This window comes from Castanea sativa, chromosome 11 (genome assembly GCF_040712315.1).
Source record: "Castanea sativa cultivar Marrone di Chiusa Pesio chromosome 11, ASM4071231v1".
NCBI classification, from domain to species: Eukaryota; Viridiplantae; Streptophyta; class Magnoliopsida; order Fagales; family Fagaceae; genus Castanea; species Castanea sativa.
The window spans coordinates 10709019-10735770 of record NC_134023.1 but is presented as its reverse complement, the minus strand read 5'-3'; the positions used below and the strand labels follow the sequence as shown (position 1 = coordinate 10735770).

Here is a 26752-nt window from a genome sequence, read left to right as displayed (position 1 = left end):
TCCAAGTTGCTTTTGAGTCTTGCATTTGTGACTCCTTTCGGTCGCACACAGGGGGATCTAATATTGGCAAACTATTGAGAGAGTAATCTACCTTCTTAACATCATCAAAGACATTATTAGCAGCAATCCTGTTTTCTTTTTCATCATCATCTCTAGCCGCATTTAACAGCTCCATATCATTTTCAACTAATTCTATCATCTCTCTTATTTTTCTTTTACAAATTTCAGTATGTCAAGTTGTTGCTGCACTTTTTGTGAGAATTTCATAAACCGAGCGCATTAATTCGTTACGACGTGAAGTCACCAACAACTCATCATTTGCACTTGCTGGTTTTACATGATCACATAAAACAATATCTTTCTTTGCATCTTTTGTCCATCTTTTCAAAATATACTGAACAGGCAGCTCTGTGACATTTTTCACAATAAGTATTAGCAAAGCATGTCAACATAGTAACCCCAATGCTTCAAACATTTTACAACTACATGTCACAGTATTATGAGTTAAATTGGACAACACGAACCCTCCGACCATCTCCTTCGATAACTTCATAGGTAAAAGACTCTCCATCAAAATACACATCTTGGTGTGTGACCCCCAAGGTAGAAGCAATTTCTAACTCAAATCTTTTGAAAAATGTACGAGTATAAACAGATAATGCATGTTCCAAAAGTCCGCAATTCTTGACTATTTGAGAAGATGTACCTTGTTTGCAACGAAAATCTTCTTCTAACTCTTTCACCCGCATATTTTTTGAAGCTTTCTCATACTTGTGTACAAATTTTGTTAGCCTCATTGTTTTGCATGCCATATGTTGAAAAACATTATTTACACTCTCACTTCTTGATGAAGCTTTCATTCTAGCAGAGAAAATGTTATGACTAAAAACTGAACACCACCTTTCCCAATTTTCATATAAAGTGTTAAGCCACTTATTGCCCACCAAATTGTAATCTCTAAGTAAGGCATCCCAAGAAGACTCAAACTCTGATTCAATCTCACAATTATAAAGAATCTTATTGAATCTACTCTTGAATTCAGGAATCCCATAATGCCTTGGTAAATTTTCTGCAGCATTTTTTGAGATATGCCATAAGCACAAGCGATGACATGTATCAGGAAACACAACTCTTATGGCATTCTACATTGCTTGACATTGGTCAGTAAAAATTGTCTTTGGTTTTTGATTTCCCATTGATTCTAAAAATGTTTCAAACAACCAAGTAAAAGAAACAGTTGTTTCATCCAATAAAAATGCACAGCCAAAAAGTACATTCTTCCAATGATGGTTGACACCTACAAATGGGGCACATATCATATTATACTTGTTAGTTCGATATGTAGTGTCAAAACATATAACATCCCCAAAAGAGTTATAATCAATCCTTGATCTGCCATCTCTCCAAAAAAAAACTGTCATTCGATTTTCTTGATCAACTTGAATTGCATAAAAAAACATAGGATCTTCTGCTTGCTTCTGTTTAAAGTGGTTTACTAAACTTTGAGCATCTCCAGCCTCAACATTAATTAACTTATGCTTGTTCACCACATTATAGCAATCTCTTTTTATAAATCCAACATTTTCAAACCCTCCAGCTTCCTTAACTAAAGAGGAATATGCGCTTATTGTTCTTATACCCGCTTCCTTGAAAGTTTTTAGAACACCTAACTGAGCATTAGTTTTTTTTCGATTTGACCTTAGAAATGGCCTTTTTTCTAGCTTTGCAAGCTCATGATTATGAGTAGGATTGAAGTGAGTAACCTTCCACTCACCATTTGTCACTGTAAAACGGATACTAGCTTCACATCTGGTCCTAGTTTGTAATTTTTTGAACTTCTTATCATCCAAATAGTCACTATCTCGTGGGAATCCTTCTTTTGAACACACATAATCTCGTTGTCTTACAACATTTTTTGCATATCTGATTTTTTCTTTTTGAACGCTGAACCCAATTCGAATGGCATAGTCATTGTACAATTTATATGCTTCATCCTCACTATGCACCACCATTCCAAGCAAAGTTTCAACATCTTCAACACCTTCCTCATTGACTCTAATATCTATGATTAAAACACCACAACATTCAAATGAATCAGAAACAATAACAATCAAATGCCAAAAAAAAAACATAAAAAAAAAACAGAGGAACCTAGCAACGTTATAATACTGAATTTAAGGAGGTCTCAATTAAAGACTCATTCTAAAATAAAAGACCTGCAATCTAGAGTTAAAAACAAGGGCTCATAGTCAAGAAAACTAAATACAAAGAAAATAAAAATAAAAATTTCATTCTTTTAAAACTTTTTTTATCTTGAGCTTTTTATCAAACATGTAAAAGGCAATGTATTATAAACTACATAAAGACAGAATAGAGCAAGAAAATAAGACTTTGAAGAGTGAAATGAGACTTTGTAACCTACCTTGATTAGCATGGTTAGTTGCGATGGTGAGCATTGGATTGCAGCCACTTCAGTCATAGGGGAAAAGAGGGAAACAAGCAAGAAAAAAAAAGCCCAAGAACAAAGTTAGTTCAAAATCTCATAAAGCTTGTTCATGCAAAGAAAATTTTCTTCAATGATGCAGCGAGGTGGAGAGGAGAGCTGGGCGGTGAGCAAAAAATTTGGGCGGTGAATAACTGATGCTGAGAAGTGAAAGTGTATTTCACGTTTTTAAGTTTTAAATGGCTGAAGTGGTGTGTTGCTGACTCAGCTTTTCTTTTAATACATGGCTGCATTTTATTGGTCCACATCAACAGGAGGACCACGTCACTCCTCCACCCGGAGGAGCAAATAATTTCTCGCTGGGAACCTGCAAGGTATGCGTAAGTGTCACACCCAACAACCACAAACTTGTTTTGGGTGTTAGAGACGCTGAAATTGAGGTAGGGCTTGAGCCACGCTGTGTTGGAGGTATCATTATCCCGCACACCATGTTCATAACAGTCATGGGCAATATACATCAATATGTCCATTCGGCCTTGGAGGGAAATGTTTGTAACAGTGAGGGTTCCAGACAATGGTTGCGTTTTTCCAGACGAGTTGCTAGAACAATTGACGTAAAAATGACGATCTATGTAACAACCTTCTCTTAGGCCAAATGGATATGGAATTTCCACATCTCCACACCTGTCCGGGCAGCCGGGCAGCGCAATTGGAAATGCTACTGCTGCGGCTGCCAATTCAAGAAATATCACAGCAACACAAGTGACTCGTATAAGAATCCCAAGGAAACCCATATCCCCACTGTTACGGAGAAAAGGAGGTAAGAAACTAAGAATATTGTGTTTGTGCGTGGAAAACTTCTATAATAAATGGACTTTTTATAGGTATAAATTCCGGAACCATAACTTGTATTCGTACTTGTCAAATTGTAAATAGTAGTGGTCCACTTCGTTCAACAAGCGTCAATCATTTTCAACGAGTCTTGTCATTGTTCAAAACTTCCAAACACTTGGGAAGTTGTAGTGTTAGAATTTTGGACTATATATGATGCAAATGGCAGAATGGCAAACTAAACGTGTGGTCAGAAACTTCCAAAGACTTGGAAAGTTGAAGTCTTAGAATTTTGGACTGTATATGATGCAAATGGCAGAATGGTAAACTAAACGGGTGGTCATTGAACATGTAACAATAATGTTATCTAGGTCCCTTTTTTTTAAACCAAGCCAGAATGAATATGTAGAAATCATGTAGTTTAGGTCTGTTTTATGTTATCTATTTATTTTTCCTCAAAATAAATTAGAGAAGAGAGAGAGACTAATTTATAAGTTAAGATCTATGTGCAATGATCCTTTGCAATAATCAAGAAAAATCAATAAAAGTTTTTTTTTGTACATATTTATTCAAGTTTAAAGTACATAACTTTAATATATTTTTAAATTAGACATTTAAATTTCCTTTCCCCCCATTTTAGTCTTTCAACTATAATCTAAGTATTAATTTAGTCATTTTGTCAATTTTGTCCAATCTCACCATAAGTTTTAGATTTTTCACTTTATAAAACGATGTTGTTTTAGTGAATTCTATGAGGTGGGTTAAATGGAAGAGCTAAATTGAAAATGAATGAAAATTAAAGGATTCAAATTTTTTTTTTTTTTTTAAAGTTGAAACCAAAAAAAAAAAAAAAAAATGCAAAAAAGCACTGAGTTGAGAACAATGCAAAATTTGAGTAAAATTTGTAATTTAGCCTATATTTAATGAGTTTCATTCAATAAATCAATTAGATAATTTATAAAGAAGGATAAACCTAATTTAATTAAAATTTATTTAGAGAAAATCAAACCTAAGTTTATCCAAACTTTATGCAGTATATTTTGTGTATTGTTGCATTATCTTTTTTTTTTTTTTTTTTAAACCGTGAATTATAATTTGTTCAAGAGGTTTAAAGCCTGTATTGTATATTCAAGAGTTAGGCCACTTTTGGGTATACACTATTGTAAGTTTCTTTAAGACCTTCTTCTCTCTCCCCCATGTGTGTTAAAAATATTTCGTATTCTAAAAAAAAAAACATAATTTCACACTAGTTAAAACTCCAAAAAATTGTCAGGCCCTATACTTTCTTAGAAGAGAGGAAAGTATCACTAATCTTTGCACTAAGACTTTAAGCCAGTAAAATGTTTCAAAAAGCCTTTGGCCCATGATAGGGAAAATTAAGGTCTCATGTCTCCTCAAAAAGAAAAAATTAAGGTCTTCTGGGTCACTCTATTAACTAGCGTGAATTATGGTATGTGGAACTCTTGTCACTTGTCAAAGGCATGGAAAATTTAATCTCTTGTAAGTTACAACATGTTTTACATCCCCAATCAAAAGGACAAAAGAAACCCCTGAGGAAGAGTCCACAAAGTTCCTCTAAAGATAAAGATGAGTGAGATAAGTATTACAAAAATGGTAATTTCCTTTTATTTTTCAATAGTAATAACTAACTTACATTTTTGTGTTATTTGAACATTATAATTTATTTTAGGAAAAACATGTAATTCTTATAACATTTAATTATTATAAGAAAGAAAAATTATAGCCAATATTAATATACTTTTAAAAACAAGATTGAAAAAAAAAATTCTTTTACTATGATACAAAATAAAAACCTATATTTTGACTCTATTTTATGCTTATCTTGCCCCTTTTTTTGGGTAATAAACCTTGCCCATGATTAAATGTAAGTGACAGTATCAATATTCCTAAATTTAGGATAAATAAAAAAACTCTATAAAAAATACAGGGATCCCATGGATAAATTATAAAGGAACGTTAGCACTCTTGACCAATGACATGCTATTGTGGAACAAATAAAATAAGTCAATAGCGTAATATTAAAAAATTCACTGTGCCTAAAAAATAATATATAGGTCTCTCGCAGTAAAAAAATTTGGTAAATTTTTTTTGTTAAAACTGACATTACTTTTCTCGTTTACTACAATGACAAATTTGGATTTTGAAGGCATGGGTTTGTATGCGTTCACAACTTGAGCTTTAGCCCTCCTCTTTCTCTCTCTCATGCACATTTATATACACAATTTAGTAAAAAAAATTTGGTGAGTCTTTGATGGAGTTGTAGCTCGAAACTAAAGTCTTTAACAAAGGTTCTGAAATGCATTTAAAATTAGTGTCTAAGGAGGTGGAGTTAAATGAAGGTGAAAAAGATGTTGGTGATGAGGGGTTGAAGGTTTTTGATTCAATGAAGAATGTGTGGGAAATTATGGAATGAAGGAGAACAATGGGTGATAGCAACAAAGTTTAATTTGGATACGTCACCAAAAAAAAAAGCTTAAACCCCCTTTTTTTTTTTTTTTTCTTTTTTTTTTTGTAGAGGAAGAAGAATGAGATTAGTTTTAGTTTCCTTCCTTCAAAGAAAGTATTGTGTTTGGCTCACTATAGATATCATATTAAATACTAATTTGAAACTTACCAAAATAATTAACACAATTTCCCCTAATTCAATCCAGCATGAATCTTTAGCAAATAGTTATGTAGTCCAAAAGTCATGCTAGTTAATATATAGCTGGATCATGATGCCATTACTTTCCAAGTTTAAATTGAATTTCTGAACACTAACTAAAGATTGAAGACTGATTCAATGTAATTAGGATTAAAGTCTTCTAATAGAACCACAAATTTTGATGTCTTTTTGATAATTTGATAGTTATAACAAAGAAAAGAGGATTTGAATCATAGAGACACTAGGAGGTAGGGGTGGCAAAATCTGACGCGACTTGGCGAACCCAACATGACTAACCTATTTATAAATAGGGTCATGGATTGAGGCTAAACAGGTTCGAGTCATATTCGGGTTGACATGGCTAACTCGTTTAATAAACAAGTCGTGTTCATGTTCAACATGCGAACCTGTCTAACCCGTTTGACTCGTTTAGCTTATAAAATTATTAGTTATTTTGATATTATTGCTTAATTTATGGTTGTTTTTATATGTTTATTACTATATTTATAGTTATAATTGTATTTTAATTTTAGATATATGAGAATTGATAAAAATTATATAGGTTAGGTATGACCTATTAATCAAATAGATTATTAAACAGGTCATTTATATTGACTTTACATAACTTGTTAATTAAACGAGTTAAACGTGTTGTGTCAGGTCAACCTGTTTAACAAACAGGTTGTGTTCGAGTTGAGAATTCCCAACACATTTACTAAATAGGTTAGGTTTGGGTCAAATCATATAGCTGAATATTCATGGCTCGACATGAAACAAACCCGACCTGCGAACACAAATTCCCACCCCTACCAGGAAGTGTCAACTAATTGAGCTTCAGAAATCTTGGCACAAGTTTTAAAGTATATTCCTCGATAACACAGATTTTCAAGTTTGAATGAATTTAAAGAATTAATGCCATGAAAAAAGTAGTTGTATATGAATATACAATTATATAATTCAAAAGTCATGCTAGTCGATAGTGGGACCATGTGGCCATTACTTTACAAGTCTAAATTTATTTCAAGAACACTAACCAAAGACCCTTGCAACATTATTAGAATTAAAGTCTTCTAATAGTAACACACATTTTGAAGTTTGTTTGTTTTTTTATTTCATAGTTATAGCGGAGAATGGAAGATTGGAATCCTTGATGTCTCCATTGATAGTTATATCTAATTAGAATACACTATCTTTTCAAATAAGGCAACCTAACATTAAATAATTTTATTTTAGGTTTGATTAAATTTCCTTAAACAAATTTTAATTAATAGGTATTTTCTACTCTAAAAAGTCTCTAATTGACTTTTCCTTTATTAATACTAATTAAATGAAGGCTAAATTACAAATTACCCCTCTAACTTTGACTTGTTTTTAATTTGGTTCTTTAAGTTTCATTAATTTTCATTTCATTCCTTTAACTTTCATTTGTTTTCATTGTATTCCTTCCATCCAATCCATATTGGACAATATTAAACTAAGCAAGAATGGACAATATTGATGGAATCACTTAATTGGTAACATATTTAAGTTAAAGATTGAAAAAAAATATGAAACTTAAATGACTAATTTGAAAATAGTTAAAGTTGGAGGATGTAATTTGGAGTTTAAACTTAAATAAATATGTTTTGTATAAATAAATAAATAATTCCTAATCGTTACATAGGATGTGGATGAGTAGATAACTAGATATGTAATTATAGTCTATTTTTATTTTTATTTTATTTGAGGAAGAAGTAATGGATGATGTTAAATTGACCTGGATGTCATGATTGCTACACGTTTGATAATTGCCATACACTTAGTCTACAATTATGCAATCTACATCAATCAATTATTATATAGACCAAAACTTTAAAATTATAACTTTCCAAGTCTTTGAAAGTTTCAAACAATGACCAAAACACTTTGGAAGTTTTGAACAATGACCAAAGACTCGGTGAGACGTTAACAAGATTAAAGACTTTTAATGGTGTCACTCATTTTCATGATTAAAGGTATTTGGCATATCAATGACTTAAAAAGAGTTGCCATTATTTTCTCCCACACAAATTTTAGGAGATAAAGCTACTTATTAAACTTTTCTTACCTGTTATTTTGGAAGACTCTATCTTCCCCATAAGTCCACTCCCCCCATTAACTCATTAAAATATTACAAAATGTATGCACTCATATTTTGGAAGGCTCATGCAGCAGCTTAACTCTAGTAAAAAAGTTCAAGTAGAGATAGGCTATATGTTAGATGAGTTTTCAATGGACGTTGCATTCAGATTTATTTTTCTTTTATTTTGAAAACTCATGAAGGCTTTAGGTATGACAAATAGTTTATTTTGGTTCTTCCATTAGATATGGAGACGATAGGCAAATTAAATGAAAAGAACATAAGGAGGAAGCTGCTAAGAAAATCCAACTGAAGAGTTCCTTTAGCTCCAAAATGTTAAGATTAAACCTAAAGAAATCTTTCTTTTGCTAAAATTTTAAACCCTAAATATGTTTTTGATTTTAATTTTCATAAAGTTTTAGCTTTTTTGGTTATATTTATCAAAAACTTCCACGTGGCAACTTATTTGACATAAAAATAATATTTTAATATCATCTTTAACTACGTCAGCATTTTTTATCCAACACTTAATGATAATGACCATTTTAACACAATACCAAATGGTTGGAAATCAAATTAACAAACAACCTAAAGGATAGAGGCCAACTATATATAGTTTACCCTTTTTATATTAATAACTAACTTATATTTATACCTAAAAAACTAAATTAAATGTAAATATGATTTTATCTATAATTTTTTTTCTTCCTCTTATTTTTTATATAAATAAATTGAATTACATTTTTGTGTTATTTGAACATTATTATTTATTTTAGGAACAACATGTAATTCTTATAACATTTAATTATTATAAGAAAGAAAAACTATAGCCAATATTAATATAATTTTTTGTTATAAAAATTATTCTTTTATTATGATACAAAATACAAACTATTACAAAATACAAATCTCTCTCTCTCTCTCTCTCTCTCATGCACATATATACACACAATTTTAGTTAAAAAAATTGGTGAGTATTTGATGGAGTTGTAGCTTGAAACTAAAGTCTTTAACAAAGGTTCTGAAATGCATTTCAAATTAGTATCTAAGGAGGTGGAGTTAAATGAGGGTGAAAAAGATGTTGGTGATGAGGGGTTGTTGGCTTTAGATTCAAAAAAGAATGTGGGGGAAAAACTAGTGATATAAAGAAATTCTGCAATGAAAGAGAAAGTGATGATATGATTTTATGGAATAAAGGAGAAAGATGGGTGATAGCAACAAAGTTTAATTTCGACTAGACCTCTTCGACTTCTTTGTCATCTTTATGACAATGTCATTGTTGGTATTAGGAATTTCAGTTACAAGCTATATTGAGTTTGTCGAAGAAAAATGAGATTAGTCTCTTATAGCAGCGGTTTTGGATATGCCACCAAAAAAAAAAAAAAAAATTGCAGTGCAAACCAAATTTTTTTTGTTGTGGAAGAAGAATGAGATTAGTGTTAGTTTCCTTCCTTCAAAAAAAGTATTGTCTTTGGCTTACCATATATATCTTATTAAAACACTAATTTGAAACCTACTAGGATAATTAGCACGTTTCTCCTAGTTCAATATGGTATAAATCTTTAGCAAATAGTTGTATAGTCCAAAAGTCATGCTAGCTAGACCACGATGCCATTACTTTCCAAGTCTAAATAGAATTTCTGAACACTAACCAAGGATTCATTCAATGTAATTAGGATTAAAGTCTTCTAATAGAACCACATGTTTTGAAGTCTTTTGGATAATTCGATAGTTATAACAAAGGAGGGAGGCATTGAACCATAGAGACACTATGAGATGTCAACTAACTGAGCTACAAAATCTTGGCACTGGTTTTGAAGTATATCCCCCTGTAACACGGGTTTTCAAGTTTGAATGAATATAGAAAATCAATGACTTGAAAAGAGTAGTCATATATTATCAAACAATTATATAGCTCAAAAGTCATGCTAGTTGATAGTGAGACCATGTGGCCATTACTTTCCAAGTATAAACATATTTTATGAACACTAACCAAAGACTCATTGCAACATTAGTAGGATTAAAGTCTTCGCTAATAGTACCAAACATCTTGATTTTTTTTTTCATTCGATAGTTATAACGGAAGAGAGAAGATTGGAATCATTGATTTTTCCATTGACAGTTATATCTAATTAGAATACACTATCTTTTCAAATAAAGCAATCTAATAGTAAAAAAAAAATTTAATTTATGTTTGATTAAATTTCCTTGAACAAATTTTAATTAATGCATATATTCTACTCTAAAAAGTCTCTAATTGACTTTTGATTTATTAATACTTATTAAAAAAGTCTAAATTACAAATTACACCTCTAACTTTGACTTGTTTGTAATTTGGTTCTTTAAATTTCACTATTTTTCATTTCATTCCTTTAACTTTCATTTGTTTTCATTGTATTCGTTCCATCCAATCCATACTGGACAATATTAAACTAAGCAAGATTGGAAAATATTGACGGAATAACTTAATTGGTAACATATTTAAGTTAAAGATTGAAAAAAAAATATGAAACTTCAATATCTAATTTGAAAATAAGTTAAAGTTGGAGGATATAATTAGCAATTTAAACTTAAATAAATATGTTTTATATAAATAAATAAAAATCCTAATCATTACATAGAATGTGCATGAGTAGATAACTAGATATGTAATTATAGTCCATTATTATTTTTATTTTATTTGTGGAAAAGGTAATGGATGACGTAAAATTGACCCGAATATCATGATTGCTACATGTTTGATAATTGCCGTACACTTAGTCTGCAATTATGCAATTTGCATCAATCAATTATTATATAGTCCAAAATTTTAAGATAATAACCTTCCAAGTCTTTGAAAGTTTCAAACAATGACCAAACGAATTTGGAAGTTTTGAACAATGACCAAAGACTCGGTGAGACGTTAACAGGATTAAAGACTTTTAATGGTGTCACTTGTTTCCATGATTAAACGTATATGGCATATCAAGGTTTTAAAAAGAGTCGCGATTATTTTCTCCCACACAAATTTTAGGAGATAAAGTTACTAATTAAACTTTTCTTACCTGTTACTTTGGAAGACCCTGTCTTCCCCATAAGTCCACTCCCCCCATTAACTTCTTAAAAATATTACAAAATGTATGTAAACATATTTTGGAAGGCTCATGTAGTTGCTTAACTCTAGTAAAAAAGTTCAAGTAGAGATAGGCTATATGTTAGATGAGTTTTCAATGGATGTTGCATTCAGATTGATTTTTCTTTTATTTTGGGAACTCATGAAGACTTTAGGTGTGACAAATAGTTGATTTTGGTTCTTCCATTAGCTACCGAGATGATAGGCCAATTAAATGAAAAGAACATAAGGAGGAAGCTGCAAAGAAAATCTAACTGAAGAGTTCCTTTAGCTCCAAAATGTTAAGATTAAATCTGAAGAATTTTTCTTTTGCTAAAATTTTTAAACCCTAAATATGTTTGTGATTTTAATTCTCGTAAAGTTTTAGCTTTTTTGGTTATGTTTTTCAAAAACTTCCACATGGCAACTTATTTGACATAAAAAAAAAATATTTTAATATCACCGTTAATTATGTCAGCATTTTTTATCCTACACTTCATGATAATGACCATTAATTTTGACACAGTACCAAAAGATTAGAGACTAAATTAACAAACAACCTAAAGGATAGAGGCTAACTATATATAGTTTACCCTTTTTTTTATATTAATAACTAAGTTATATTTATATCTAAAAAACTAAATTAAATGTAAATATAATTTTATCTATAATTTTTTTCTTCCTCTTATTGGTTGTATAAATAAATTGAATTACATTTGTGTATAAATTGAATTACGTACATTTGTGTGTTATTTGAACATTATTATTTATTTTAGGAAAATCATGTTATTCTTATAACATTTAATTATTAAAAGAAAGAAAAACTATAGCCAATATTAATATACTTTTAAAAAAAAAATTTTATTATTTTATTATGATACAAAATACAAATCTATTTTCATAAAAAAATAGATTTTGGCTATTGCAGCTGAATTTTCTTGTTTGGAGATTTTTTTTTTAAAGCAGTTGTTTGGAGAGTTTTTGTTGTAAAATAAAACCCCCATTTTGTTTAAAGAACCTTTGTTTAAGCTTGATTAACTTTCTTTGCTTAACTATCAAGTACAGCCAAGAGCTACAGATAAGCACAACTATGAAGCTTATGCCAACACCTACATTTGAAAGAAATAGAATATTAGCTTGCAAATTCTCTATCAAGTTCATCTACGAGCTACTAAGAAGCAAAACGATGAAGCTTATGCCCATAGAAATAAACATTATTAATGGACTTTTTATACCATTCTTAGAGGTCCAAGGGGGAGATGGATTACAATTTTGCAAAGAGTTATTTTTTATATTTTTCTTTAGGACATGATACAGGTTGCTGGTTAGATTTAAATTCATAAGAATTTTGATGGTAATTCTTTTTTCCACTCTTAAAATTTGCATGAATTTTCATTTTTGTGCTAAGCTGTTAAAACTTCTTCTTCTTCTTTTTTTTTTTTCTTTTTCTTTTTTCTTTCAGGTAAGCATTATATTAGTTAATTTGACTTGGATCCCACAAATTAAAATTCATAGTGAGATTCATCGTGAATATGAGAGAAGAGAATATCATATCACTGTGCTTTAAAGCCTCTAATAGCTCCTAATAATTCTCCTATTAACTAATGCTTACATATATTAATTGGTGCTCCAAGTCAAATTAACTAATATGAAATAATCATTAAATAATATCACTAAACATTCTATTAAATAAGATGGAGAAAAAGTTTTTTTTTTTGAGAAATCAGACTATGAGTCTGGAAATTTAAGATGGATAAAAGCTTAAGTAGACCGAAGAGTACAAACTATAACATTTTTAATAGTTTTGAGATGAAACCAAACTAAATGTAAGCTTGAGGAGTGAAATAATACTATTTAACTCTAAAAGTTAAAGATAAGTTTCAATTAGCCTAACTAGTAGAGTTTCTTATTTAAACACTAGTCTCAATTTCAGTTAAATAAACTGTTCTCAAACGGACTTTAAGTATACTTACCAATAAAAAGTTTAACTTGTAGCGATGGTTGATTGATAACACAGAGGTCTACTTGTGCACTTCGGTCCCAATGGTACCCCTCGATGCAAGAACACGTAAAATTCCCTAGTACATTCAAACACTTTTTTCCTGGGCCCTTGCAGTTATCATCATCATTTTCGCACTCATCAATGTCCGTAGTTGTAAAGGCCATCGTTAAGTGAATTGAAATAAATATAGTAAATAAAAAGCAATGACATATTCAAGACCAAGATTTAAAACAAAAAAAACAAAACAAACAAACAAAAAGTAAAATGAAATGAAAAAGTATTGCAACACAAGAAGTTTAAAAGAGTTTCTAGCTGTTAATTTTTTTTTTTTTTGGGTTCTTGATTCCAGTCCTTCAATATTAATCTCTTTTCAATTAAATCTTTCTTTCTAATTCCATCAATGTGTATATAATAAATAAAAATGTGTCAAATTTACACAATTAAGCCCAAAAAATTATGAGTCATTCAATCTATAAGAGCATTTGCATCAAAGAATGCAAAATAGAAAAAAAGTATCAATTTTGCACATTAAAACCTCAAAATCACCCAAAATGTGTAAATTTACAAAGTTGTTACAATAACTATGTCAATTTATACCAATACTATTCACTTCGCATTTAATAAATTCTTTATGAATTTCGAGGATGAAAGAAGAGAATGGATGGTGGTTGTTGTGTATGAAAAGAGAAAAATAATTTTAAAAAAATAAAGAAAAATTGATATTTTAATCTAATATAGTGTAAAATAGATAATCTGATATGTCGTGTTTTGAAAAGTGAGTATGTAAAAAAAAAGTAAGCTCAAAATATACAAATATTTTTGCACAAAATAATGTGAATGCTCTAAATGTGTAAATTAGATGATTTGGGAGAGTAATAAAAAATCGATAAAAAATAATATCTTAATAAAATGTAGTGTAAAATAAATAATTTGATAGATATATTTTTAAAAATTATTATTCTAAAACATACATAAATTTTTGCAAAACTAGCCTCTAAATCTGCTGGGCCAGCCTTGCCCCCTCTCATTTCCTTTTCAGAGAACAAGCTGGCAAGGGGAGAGTAGGAGGTTTGGGATGGAGAGGTATTTTTTTTTTTTCTCTCTAAAAAATAAAAAAATTAGAAGGCATAATTTGAAATTTAGTGTAAATAAACGCAACCGTGAGGAAGACATGGATTCCCATGATAGCCGTCGTTGCACTCACAACGGTACCAGACCCGTTGTCGGAATCGATACATGTACTAATACCTCCACATATGTTCTCTACATCTTTACACCTCTCATTCCCGATTGCCCAATCAAAAACCATTGGCCTCTTTTTTGTCCCGTAGATCGCGAAGGGAGTCTACAGAGAAAGTGAAAGTGCCGTTTTTGCTAATAAACGCATAGCTACAAGGATTGAAACTCCATACTTTGGTGTGAATATCAAAATTATTACAATTTAACGGTTATATTTTTAAAATATATATTTATGTTAATTTTTTTAGTGAGAGTTGTAACCTTAGCTACAACTAAGTTTGTCAAATTTGGTTATAAACTAAATCACAATGTTTAATTTAGTCTAATAATTACATATATTAATTACTTCTAGTCTAAAATGTAAATTGTGTTTGTTAAATTTGTGGAATTTTTTTTTTCTCTAACGTTAAATTGTTTACATTAATCTAGAACCAATTCAACTAATTTAATATATTAACAAGATGGGAATAACCCTCTCTTAAAAGTTACTACGAACTTTGATTGAAATTTATGGTGTGTTTTTGTGTTAAAATCTTATTCTCTGTGTTTGTTTCTCATAAATAATAATAATAATAATAATGATAGGGAAGAGCGCAGATTACATCATAGGCCAGGATATTTTGTATGTGGGATATTCAAGGTAGGGGTGGCAATTCGAGTTCGCGTGGCGGGTTCGTATCGTGTCAAGTCATGAGTATTCGACTACATAGGTCAACACTAACCTGACATGTTTATTAAACGGGTCAAGATTCCTCAACCCTAACACGACCCATTTATTAAACGGGTCAGTCGTGTCGACCTGTTTATCAGCTTTTATCAAAATGAAAAATAATAATTAATGAAAAAACAAACAAATAAATATTTTTAATATAAAATTCAGAACTAACGAGTAATTGCATCACAAAGAATCATTCAAAATTAAAACATATCACAATATCACAAATAATTAATCACAATATGTCAAATAAAATAAATCACAACAACTAATAAGTTTATATACCAAGAGTTTGAAGGGTGTATTGACAAAATATCATTTAATTAAACGGGTCAGACGGGTCAAACGGGTTCTATGTGTTCAACACTAACCCAACCCATTTATTAAACGGGTTAGCCATGTCAACCCGAATATGACACGAACCCGTTAAGCCTCAACCCATAACCTGCTAATTTCGTGTCGTGTCGTGTCGGGTTCACGGGTCGTGTCAAATTTTACCACTCCTAATTCAAGGTTTATGGGTGGATTTGAAGCATGTATCATGGAGAGAGATAATAGCACAAAGCACCGAATAAAAGAAAAGTACTCCAGCTTCAACCGATTTTTATTTTCTTGCAAAGAGACTTGATAAATTTTTACACAGGAATCATTTATGAATTTGCTTTCGATGAAATATTATTGAATATACTTTTTTATTGTGATTGCTACACATTTGATAATTGCCATACACTTAGTCTGCAATTACGTAATCTGTATCAAACAATTATTATATAGTTCAAAATTTTAACATTATAACTTTCCAAGTCTATGAAAGTTTCAAACAATGACCAAAAGACTTTGGAAGTTTTGAACAAAGTGAGACACTAACAAGATTAAAGACTTCTAATGGTGTCACTCATTTTCAATGACTTAAATAGAGTTACAATTATTTTCTCTCACACAAATTTAAGGAGATAAAACTACTAATTAAACTTTCTTACCTGTTATTTTAGAAGACTCTGTCTTCCCCATAAGTCCACTCCCCCCACTAACTCATTAAAATATTACAAAAAGTATGTACTCATATTTTGGAAGGCTCATACAGCTGCTTAACTCTAGTAACAAAGTTCAAGTAGAAATAGGCTATATGTTAGATGAGTTTTCAATGGATGTTGCATTCAGATTTATTTTTCTTTTATTCTGAGAACTCATTAAGCTTTAGGTGTGACTAATAGTTGATTTAGGTTCTTCCATTAGCTACGGAGATGATAGGCAAATTAAATGAAAAGAACTTAGAGAGGAAGCTACAAAGAAAATCTAACTGAAGAGTTCCTCTAGCTCCAAAATGTTAAGATTAAATCTGAAGAATTTTTCTTATGGTAAAATTTTAAACACTAAATATGTTTGTGATTTTAATTTTTGTAAAGTTTTAGCTCTTTTTGCTTATATTTTTCAAAAAATTTCATGTGACAACTTATTTGACATAAAAATAATATTTCAATATCATCATTAACTATATTATCATTTTTTATTCAACACTTAATACTAATGACCATTTTAACACAATACCAAAAGGATAGAGACTAAATTAACAAACAACTTAAAGGATAGAGACCAACTATATATAGTTTACTCTTTTTTATATTAATAACTAACTAATATTTAAATCTAAAAAACTAAATAAAATGTAAATATGATTTTATCTATAATTGTTTTCTTCCTCTTATTTGTTATATAAATAAATTGAATTACATTTGTGTGTTATTTGAACTTAATTATTTATTTTAGGAAAAATATGTGATTCTTATAACATTTAATTATTATAAGAAAGAAAAACTATAGCCAATATTAATATAATTTTTTTTAAAATTATTCTTTTATTATAATACAAAATACAAATATATTTTCATAAAAAATACAAATATATATTTTGACTCTATTTTGTGCTTATCTTGCCCCTTTTTTTTGGATAATAAACCTTGCCTATGAATAAATTTTAGTGATAGTATCAATATTCCTAATTTTAGGATAAATCGGAAAACTCTATCATAAAAATAAGGATCCCATGGATAAATTATAAAGGAGCATTAGCACTAGCATAGTTAAAATAGACCAAAAAACATTATTGCTACACCTTCAATTTAGCATAGTTAATAGAGAGACCTCGATAAGAGCACTAGCATTAGGCGTGTTATATCAAGCTATTTTACCACACCAAAACTTACTTTATCAATTTTAGCATATTATTTTACAATACGCTATACATCAGATCTTCTGTTTTAACATTACACCACATTAAAGTAATAATAAAAAAAACTCAGCAATATTAAGAAAATAAACAAAATTGTACTGTAGCAATTGTTATTTAAGGATAGCCTGATTGCTATGCCTACGTGTCTAGATTGCAATTCTGCAGTCATCATCCAAAGACTACAGCTTATATATAGAATGTGTTTGGATTCAGCTTCCACGTCCAGCGTCCAGTCTGGGCTTCCTTTTTTTTTTTTTTTTTTTTTTCTTTCAACTGTCTGTCACTGTTCATTGGCCATGAACAGTGATTTTAGGCCAATAAACAGTAATTTTGCATGAACAGTATTTTTTGCCCATTTAAAAATTATTTTGCTACAATGTTTTCAGTTTTCAGTTTTCAGTTTTCAGCAATAAGTTCTATCCAAACAGACTCATAGAGTTCAAAATTCCAAGATTACAGATTTCCAATTTAAGTCTTTGGGAGTTCCAAACAATTACAAGAGACTTGTGAAATGTTAACAGTAAGTCTACTAATCTAAACCACATGTTTTCAAGGTTCATTGAATCTTTTAGTAAGAATAGTCGTATTTTGTTTTCTCCCATTCAAATTTATGGCAAATATCTTTCATTTAACCACCGTGTGTTTCACCAAGTGTTTTGGTCTTTGCTCAGAACTTCCACAAGACTTGGGAAGTTATAGTCTTGTCTATTAACTAGTACGCGTTTTCAAGAAGAAACTGAGGGTAAAAGAGTTCAATTGAATTAATAAAAGAGAAATAAGAGAGTTTTTGGGAAGGGAAGAGAAAAGGAAACTAAGAAGCAAGAGACATTTAGATTTAAAAAAAAAATAGAGAATCAATTGAATTGATTCGTCTCAGTACAAATATATTATTTATATGAGAAATGATATGTCCACAACATTTTTACAACAAATCTTAAGTGGCAGGTTGTTACTGGTTGTTATTGTTGGGGCAAAAAAGTAATCTTAGTGTTAAGTTTAAATTTGAACCAATAATAACTAACCACCTATGATTTGTTGTAAAAATGTTGTGGACGTAGCACCCCTCTATTTATATATAAAAGCTAGGCTTAACTACTCTACTAGCCATTAATTCACTGCCCTAACAACTGTAACAAATTCAACAGATTCCATGATAGAAACGCCAGTGCAAGAATCGTTTTAGCTATTCTATGTATAACCACAGGTCATTTATCACTAGTATTTAAAAAAAGACTTCAACAAATTCAGTGTCAAAGCTAATATTTTAGTTCACGATTCAAGATTAAAATAGAAGTAGGATAAATTAAAGTAATTCCAAAAATGTTAATTAATATAAATTAAAATTAATTAATAAATTAAACAAAAACTCGGTCAACAACTCAACATACAAGACCGCTATTTGTTCTTGTTTTCTTCGCTTAACAAACACTACTTCACTGCCAGCATATTCTTTGAAAATATAAAATAGTAAACTGTAAAAGACTTCACCTCCACACTTTTCACTCTAAATGCACGCTTTAAAGTTTTTATTTTTTCAATAAGTAATGAAAATTTTATTAGGAAAAGGTTAATGATACTCTAAGAGATTTTTTAGTGCATTATTTTAGGAAAGTTGTTATGGGAAAATAAAGAAAACAATTAATTTTTTGACAATATTTTCTATATCTCATAAGAGTAGTATAAAAAATTTTGTGAAATAGTTTATTATTGTTATTTTATGGAGTAAATTATATTTTTTAATATGTTGTATCTAAATATATAAAAACTAGGATGTGGGTGAGTTGTAAAATGGTATGATAAAATAGACAAAGTAAAATTTTCCAGTGTTAAATGTGTATGTGGGGAGTAGGAGAATCCTTGTCCAAGCCTTAAGCCCAATAACGAATTGGGCTTAGCTTATACGCTTGAAGGGAGTCCAAGAGGGCAATGGGCTGTGAGAAAAAGGAAGCTGAAGAATCCCCTATACCCAAAGGTGAAAATAACACAGGAAAATGGTTCCCAAGAAAAAGGTAAGAAACTAACTTTACTTGAAGCAAGGTGTACGGATAATCCACGTATAGTTCCCAAATGGTGTCAAGGACCACAGGAAACTTCCAAAACACGCAAGAAGGTTGAAAGTTTTTACCTCCGCATTAATGTAGGGGTTTTTACCTAACGTCTGCCGCATTAAATACATATGAGACAGCTTGAATAGTACAAATATCCTCCAAAAGTTAATATTCAAGGATAAGGGAGGGGAGGAAACCGATAAAGTAAGGAAAAATATCCTTGAGTGTTTAGCTGGCAACAGGACAATTGTAGGGATAAGAATGAGAAGTGTGCTTATAAATAAAGAGGAAGATGCAGAAAGGGGGGAGGTTCTTTTTGGGTCCAGAGAAGGAAAAGAAGGTGAACAACCTTGGAGAAAGAGAGCGAATGTATAACACCACGGGGAAAAAAGAGGAACTAGGGTGTAATACTTGAAATACAATTGTAACATATATTGTCAATGAAATCAAGCTTCCTATTGTGGAGAGTTTATTCCCAATTGTTCAATTATAAGTAGATTGTGGAAGACTTTTTAAACTGTAATCCGCGGAGGTCCTCGGGGCTAGTTTTTTTCCGCCCACACTGTATTTTTTCTAGATACTCGAATCTAAATGCTATGAATATTTTATAAATGTGCAAACCCACTCATGTCACTAATGACTACTTGATTGATATGATCTCTAGCTGTACATGTTGTATATACTTTGATGACTCTTATTTCATGATTTCATAATTTGTTCGACTTTCTCTATCCTTGATCCTTGTACAAGATACTAATGAGTAAATTTGAGTTTATATATGTAATTATAAATGAGTTTCTTTGAAAAAACTTATTTAAGTAAATAGAAAAGAAATAGAGATCCATATAACACAATTGCTATATAATAACATGATTGCCATATGAACATGATAAATTGACAACATGATTGTTGGGTCAATACAGGGACCTAGATAACATGAGTGCTACATCTTCAATTTGCAACTTTGCAATTTGAAACAAACCATTTCATAGTCTAAATTTCACGCTGGATAATAGAAGGAAGGAAAACTATAATACTTAACTTTCAAAGTATTTTCTTCTATAAAAAAATAACAAAACAAACAAAAAAACATTACAAGTCTTTAGAATTCCAAACAATTATTACAAAAGACATGGTGAAACGTTTTTCATGTTTTATACCTTTGAACCACATGTTTTCAAGATTGAAGGAATCTGGCAAATCAAAGACTCAAAAAATAGCAGTGATATACATACATATATATATAAAAAATTTCTCCCATACTAATTTTAAGAGATAAAGTCAATAATTAAACTTTTCTTAGCTGTTACTTTGATAATCTCAGCCTTGTCTAATCCATTTTGTGTGTTCTATTCCATGCAAACTTTTCCCATTACATATAGGCAAATGGATGGGACAAATTTTGCTCGTCCCACCATATATTGCATAAAATCTATATATTCATTTAAATGATTTAATGTATAATATCCTATTTATTGATTATCTTGCATATTTTTTTTATCCCCTAAATACTTATTCTCTCTCTCTCTCTCTCTCTCTCTCTCTCTCTCATGGTATTATTTAATTTAATGTATACTAGTAGACTTCTTGTGTCATAAATTAAAATTTTATGTAAAAGAAAAGAAAAACATTTTATTAATACTATTGAAACCATTATAATAATTAGTGAGTCATGAGTAACTTAACTTTCTTAATAATTAGTTTGTCACATTACAAAAACTCTTTAATTTTACGTGCAATATATCTTGAGTCACTCAGCTTGAGCAAGACATGTAACATGTAGTTTTGTTACATTAAAACACAAAACTATAATAGATATAATCAAAAATAAGTATTAAACTTCATTTTTTTAATTTTTAATAAATGAACTATAGGTGTAATAAAATATTAAATTTATTAAAGCTTAGGTAATAGAGTTTTACATGGAAATAACATCTTAACAATTAATAAGCAACTTCTTTCTCAAAAAAAAAAACAAAAACAAAAAAACAATTAATAAGCAACTTAATATTTTGGTAATAATAGAGTTTCGTTAAAACTATATTATTTTAAAAATTAATATATCTACTTGGCACAGGAGGCGTGGTCATGCTCAAAGCTGGTGGGTTTGTCTGATCAGTCCTAGTGTTTTTCTTTCATGGACCTGATGTGGAAGATGGTAATTATTGATCGGGTTGAGGAGGAGAAGGTTGATAGGATGGTCACCATAGCTTGGGTTTTGTGGTTTAATCAAAATGAAATCAGACTCGGGGGTGTAAGGAAGGCTGGCAAGGATGCGGTGAGGTGGGCGACACAATACCTGGAGGAGTACTGGTCAGCGATTGAGAGGGAGCAGCCTACACCGGTGGTGGTTGAGAGGGTTGTGTCTTGGCTACCTGCTTGGGCAAATTGGTTTAAGATCAACGTCGATGGGGCTGTGTTTGCATCTTAGAAGGCAGTGGGTTTGGGTGTTATAATCAGGGATGATAGAGGAAGAGTGGAGGCAGCAATGAGTAAGAAGGTTTTGGTTCCATTGGGTGCGTTGCAGGCAGAGGCCAAAGCGTTTGAAGCTGGACTGCTCCTTGCAAGACACATTGGTATTCAAGATGTTATATTGGAGGGTGACTCATTGGTCATTTACAATGCTCTTTGTGAAGCTTCCTTACCACCTTCATCAGTAGCTTCGGTTGTGTTGGGATGCTGGATTTGTGCAAGGAGTTTAGGCAATTTGAATTTTCTCATGTCAAAAGAAAGAGCGATAGACCAGCCCATATATTAGCTAAATATGCGGTATTATGATTTTCTTGTATGGATGGAAGAGAATCCTTGCTTTCTTGAGCAAGCTCTTTCACATGATGTTCCCTCTTGACTTTTCTAAATAAAGTTCTAAGTTTCCTACCAAAAAAGAAAAAAGAAAAAAGATATATAGTCACTCGGATGAGGGTATTTAAACTTTAAATGCCATAAAAATACTAGGAGGTGTCAATTAGTAGAATTACAAGGCTCTTGGCATCCAATCCCCATAGTCAAGTACATTCTAAAAACATTGTTTTCGAAAGTGAAAAATATAAATAAAGTTAAAATTGGACATAGAACTTATGTTGGCTCCACCATTATATGCATGAAATTGAAAATGCAATACCAAATTGGACCTTCCCGATTTTTTTATGAACTGAAAAGACTATTAAAATTTAAAACACAAGCAGCAAGATTACAAGGCATTAGACAGAATCATTAACTTGACTGTTTAGCAAGATAGTATCAAAGATTGTGTTTTGATTCTCCAATATGTGCGTTTCTCAACAACAACAAAAAAAAAAAAAAAAAAAATCTCCAATGGGTGTCACTGCACTTGGAATTCAACTTTTATTAATTGTTGTAGGTCATGACTCATGACCAAATTCATACCTTAAACGAATTAAGGATGGTTTCCGAAGTGCTTATATTTCAGCCAATGCATCAGCTACAGAATTGCAACCCCTTCTAGGCCAAGTGTGGGAAACCAAGAGGTTTTGAACATCCTCCACTAGCTGCACCATATATCAAATGAACTATGAAATTCAACAAGTATGACAAGAGGATGCCTTATTTCTTATTTGCTAGGTGGGTGGGTCCTTTACGATGTGCTAAATCTCTAGCATTTTTTACCCCCAAAAAAAGAAATGTCTAGCGTAAATATCATAGGTTAATTATTTTTATAAGCTGATGGTCCTAAATAGACACAGACAAATATATCCACTATAGGTATCAATATGATTGAATCTAGATTTAAAGTATATGGGATTATTTATTAATACTTATTAACCAAAAGTTAAATTACAAATTACACATCTAAGTTTGACTTAATTTTTAATTCGGTTCTTTAAGTTTTGCTCTTTATCATTTTAGTCCTTTGACTTTCATTTGTTTTCGTTGTATTCCTTCCATCCAATCCACATTGATCGATATTAAACCAACAGTTCCACAGACCACAATTCACGCTAGTTAGTAGAGTGACCCACAAGACTTTAATTTTTTCTTTTTGAGGATACATGAGACCTTAATTTTTCATGTAATGGGCCAAATACTTTTTGAAACATTTTACTTGGTTAAAGTCTTTTCTAAGATAATGAAAGTTGAGAAGCTAAAGAACCCATAAAATACGCTAGCACTAGGGATTAGAATTGTGCTGTGGCTAATAATCATGGTTATGGTCTCCCACTAGGTTGAATCAGCTAGAAATTAATTCATTATGAAAACAATTGGAAGAAGAATGAGATTAATGTTAGTTTCCTCCCTTCAAAAAAAGTATCGTGTCTGGCTTACCATAGATATCTTATTAAAACACTAATTTGAAACTTACCAGGATAATTAACACGATTTCTCCTAGTTCAATCTAGCATGAAATGTGAGTTTCAGTTAGCTCATCTGGTGAAGCCTCTGATGGTTGAATAAGAGATCTAGAATTCAATCCCTGTCTACATCAAAAACTTATTAGTGTCCTGGTCTGATGATAAAGAGTTCACATTAGGAGCAGATGCTATAGGTTAAAACTCTCAAGAAAAAAAAAAAAAAAAATCTAGCATGAATCTTTAGTAGATAGTTATATAGTCCTGACCATGATGCCATTATTTTCCAAGTCTAAATTGAATTTCTAAACACTAACCAAAGACTCATTCAATATAATTAAAATTAAAGTCTTCTAACAGAATCACATCTTTTGAAGTCCATTGGATAATTCCGTAGTTATAACAAATGAGAAGGCTTTGAATCATGGATATACTAGGAGGTGTCAACTAATTGAGTTATAAAAATCTTGGCACAGGTTTTGAAGTATATTCTCCCATAACATAAGGTTTCAAGTTTGAATGAATTTAGAGAATCAATGACTTGAAAAGAGTAGTTGTATATCATCAAAGAATTATATGGCTCAAAAGTCACGCTAGTTGATAGTGGGACCAAGTGGCCATTACTTTCCAAGTCTAAATTTATTTCACGAACACTAATCGATGACTTATTGCAACATTATCAGGATTAAAGTCTTCTCTAATAGTACCACAAGTTTTGAAGTTTTTTTTTTTTAATTCAATAGTTATAAAGAAGAGGGAAGATTGAAATCCTTGATGTCTCCATTTCTAGTTATATCCAATTAGACTATACTATCTTTTCAAATAACGCAACCTAACATTAAATAAGTTTTAATTTAGGTTTGATTATATTTCCTTGAACCAATTTCAATTAATATGTATATTCTACTCTAAAAGGACTCTAATTGACTCTTTATTCATTAATACTTATTAATCAAAAGCTAAATTACAAATTACATATCTAACTTTGACTTTTTTTAATTTGGTTCTTTAAGTTTCACTCTTTTTTCAGGTCTTTTTGACTCTTTCTATAGCAAATGAGAACTGAGCAATTCAGCAATTATGCCAAGAGGATGCCTGATTTCTTATTTGCTGGGTGGGTGGGTCCTTTACAATGTGCTAAATGTCTAGCATAAATGTCATAGGTTTATTATTTTTATAAGCTAATGGTCCTAAATAGAAAGACAAATACATCCACTATAGGTATCAATATGAGTGAATCTAGATCTAAAGCATATGGGATAATTATAATCTGATTTAAGAGACAAATATAATCTGATTTTTTTCACTTTCAAAACTAGTTCCTATACCTATTAAAAAAAAAAACCTAGTTCTTATAAATAAAAAAATAGAGTAACCCTTCCAGTCAAAAAACAAATAAATAATAAAAATACTGCAGTCTTTTCATAGTGTTGTTTTTTTCATGCACCTAGGGATGAAAATTCTGTAACTCACAACTGGTAAACAACTTTACAAGGCATATTCGTCATGTCACAACTCACAAGTTCCCTTGTGTTGATAGAAAGAAAAAGTCTAGGACTACAAAATATGTGACAATTTCTTGCCACAACTGTGGTAGAATGTGATTGGTGAATTAAAAAAAAGTGAGCTCATATGTAAGCGATAGTTAACCACTCTCTGCTTGTCATATAAAATGTGACAAAAAAAGTTGTAGAAAAATTTGTGGTCCTAAAACTAGTTTGATAGAATATGTCCCATATCTGTTTCATAATTACATTTACAAATTACAACTTCATTCTAAAAAAAGGTTTTAGTTTATACTTTTTTGATTCTTTAAAAACAAAATTATGTTTTTCCGTAATAAATTAATTTATAACCTGTTTAACCCAGCGGGTTAGACCTGGTTAATCTGACCCACTCGTTTGGTTCCCATTTCACTTCTTCAGTTCCATCCATGTTGGTGGCTTTTCTTATTCTCTCTTTGTCTCTCACAGATGAAAAAGAAAGAAGAAGAAGAAGTTGAACAACGTGAAGGAGAAGACGCAAGAAGCAGAAGCGTGTTTTCGCCTCTAATACCCTAAGTTTTTATTTATTTTTTATTTTTTTGAGAAGGAAACTGATAGATTTTATTAATGTAATTCACCCTAAGATTTTATTGATCAGAAGGGTTAGTGGCTCATTATTGTGTATGGTTATTTCATACTTAATAAAATATAAAATACTCATTCGTTGTTCATTTTTGGTAAATTAAATGTATTTAGTCATAAAAAAATTTAGTTGCCAGTCCAATGGTTTGTTGGATATGGATATGCCTAATAAATTAATTTACTCTATTGTTCAGTTTGGGGAATCAGGTGATATTTTTAAGAGGAAATTGTAACACTAAACGTACAACTTTCATATGGGTCTTAAATTGTAAATTCCACTTTAGAAAAAGAAAAAAAACTTTTTAAACTTTAAGGAAGAAAAACGAATTCTGTGCAAAATTGAAGGATGAAAAAAATATTTAGCTTTCAATATTTCTTGCAGAACTTTAGTGAAGATAAATTAAACTAGAATGAAATTGCAAAACTAATCCGTTTGGTTGGGGTCGATGATGGAAAATATAGGAAAGAAAACTAGAATGAAATAGCGCTACTCTTTCTATAATCTATATACCCCAAATTCATTCAACCATGAAAGCTCATGCTGGTTAATAGACGAAGATCCCAAAGGCATGGTGAAATGCACGTGGGTTGAATGAAAGATATCTGTCATCAATTTGTATGCCAGAAAACAAAATAATACTATTCTTACTATAAGGCATAATGAAAGATATTTGTCATCAGTTTGTGTTGAAGAAAATAAAATACAATTATTCTTACTAAAAGCCATTGAAAACATGTGGTATAGGTTAGATTTCCAGTTAATGCTTCACAAGTTTTTGGTTATTGTTTGGAACTCACAAAGACTTAGGAAAGTTGTAGTTATGGAATTTGGGACTGTATAAAAATTGTTTGATACTGATTATGTAGTTGCAAACATAATGTGTAGATATTATATTATCTGAGTCCCTTTGTTGTTCATGCTAGATTGAACCTGTGGTATAGGTTAGATTTCTCGTT

The 26752-nt window shown here is 30.6% G+C and overlaps 1 protein-coding gene across 1 annotated transcript; it reads right to left on the bottom strand.

Annotated features, from left to right (window-relative positions):
- Nucleotides 1-232: 232 nt before the first annotated feature.
- LOC142616056 (protein FAR1-RELATED SEQUENCE 5-like) lies at nucleotides 233-3237 on the bottom strand. The gene is made up of 4 exons (XM_075788945.1): nucleotides 2811-3237; nucleotides 1275-2062; nucleotides 533-1142; nucleotides 233-408 (listed from the first exon to the last, which is right to left on the bottom strand). The coding sequence occupies exons 1-4, from the start codon at nucleotides 3235-3237 to the stop codon at nucleotides 233-235; spliced, it is 2001 nt and encodes a 666-aa protein (XP_075645060.1).
- Between the last annotated feature and the right edge of the window lie 23515 nt (nucleotides 3238-26752).

Excerpts from the sequence above, each read along its gene's own strand:
- LOC142616056 (XM_075788945.1), bottom strand. The coding sequence starts at position 3,237 with ATGGGTTTCCTTGGGATTCTTATACGAGTCACTTGTGTTGCTGTGATA. Across the intron at positions 2,063-2,810 it reads CACTTACGCATACCTTGCAG|ATATTAGAGTCAATGAGGAA; the intron begins GTTCCCAGCGAG and ends TTTTAATCATAG. Across the intron at positions 1,143-1,274 it reads TCAACCATCATTGGAAGAAT|AATGCCATAAGAGTTGTGTT; the intron begins GTACTTTTTGGC and ends CAAGCAATGTAG.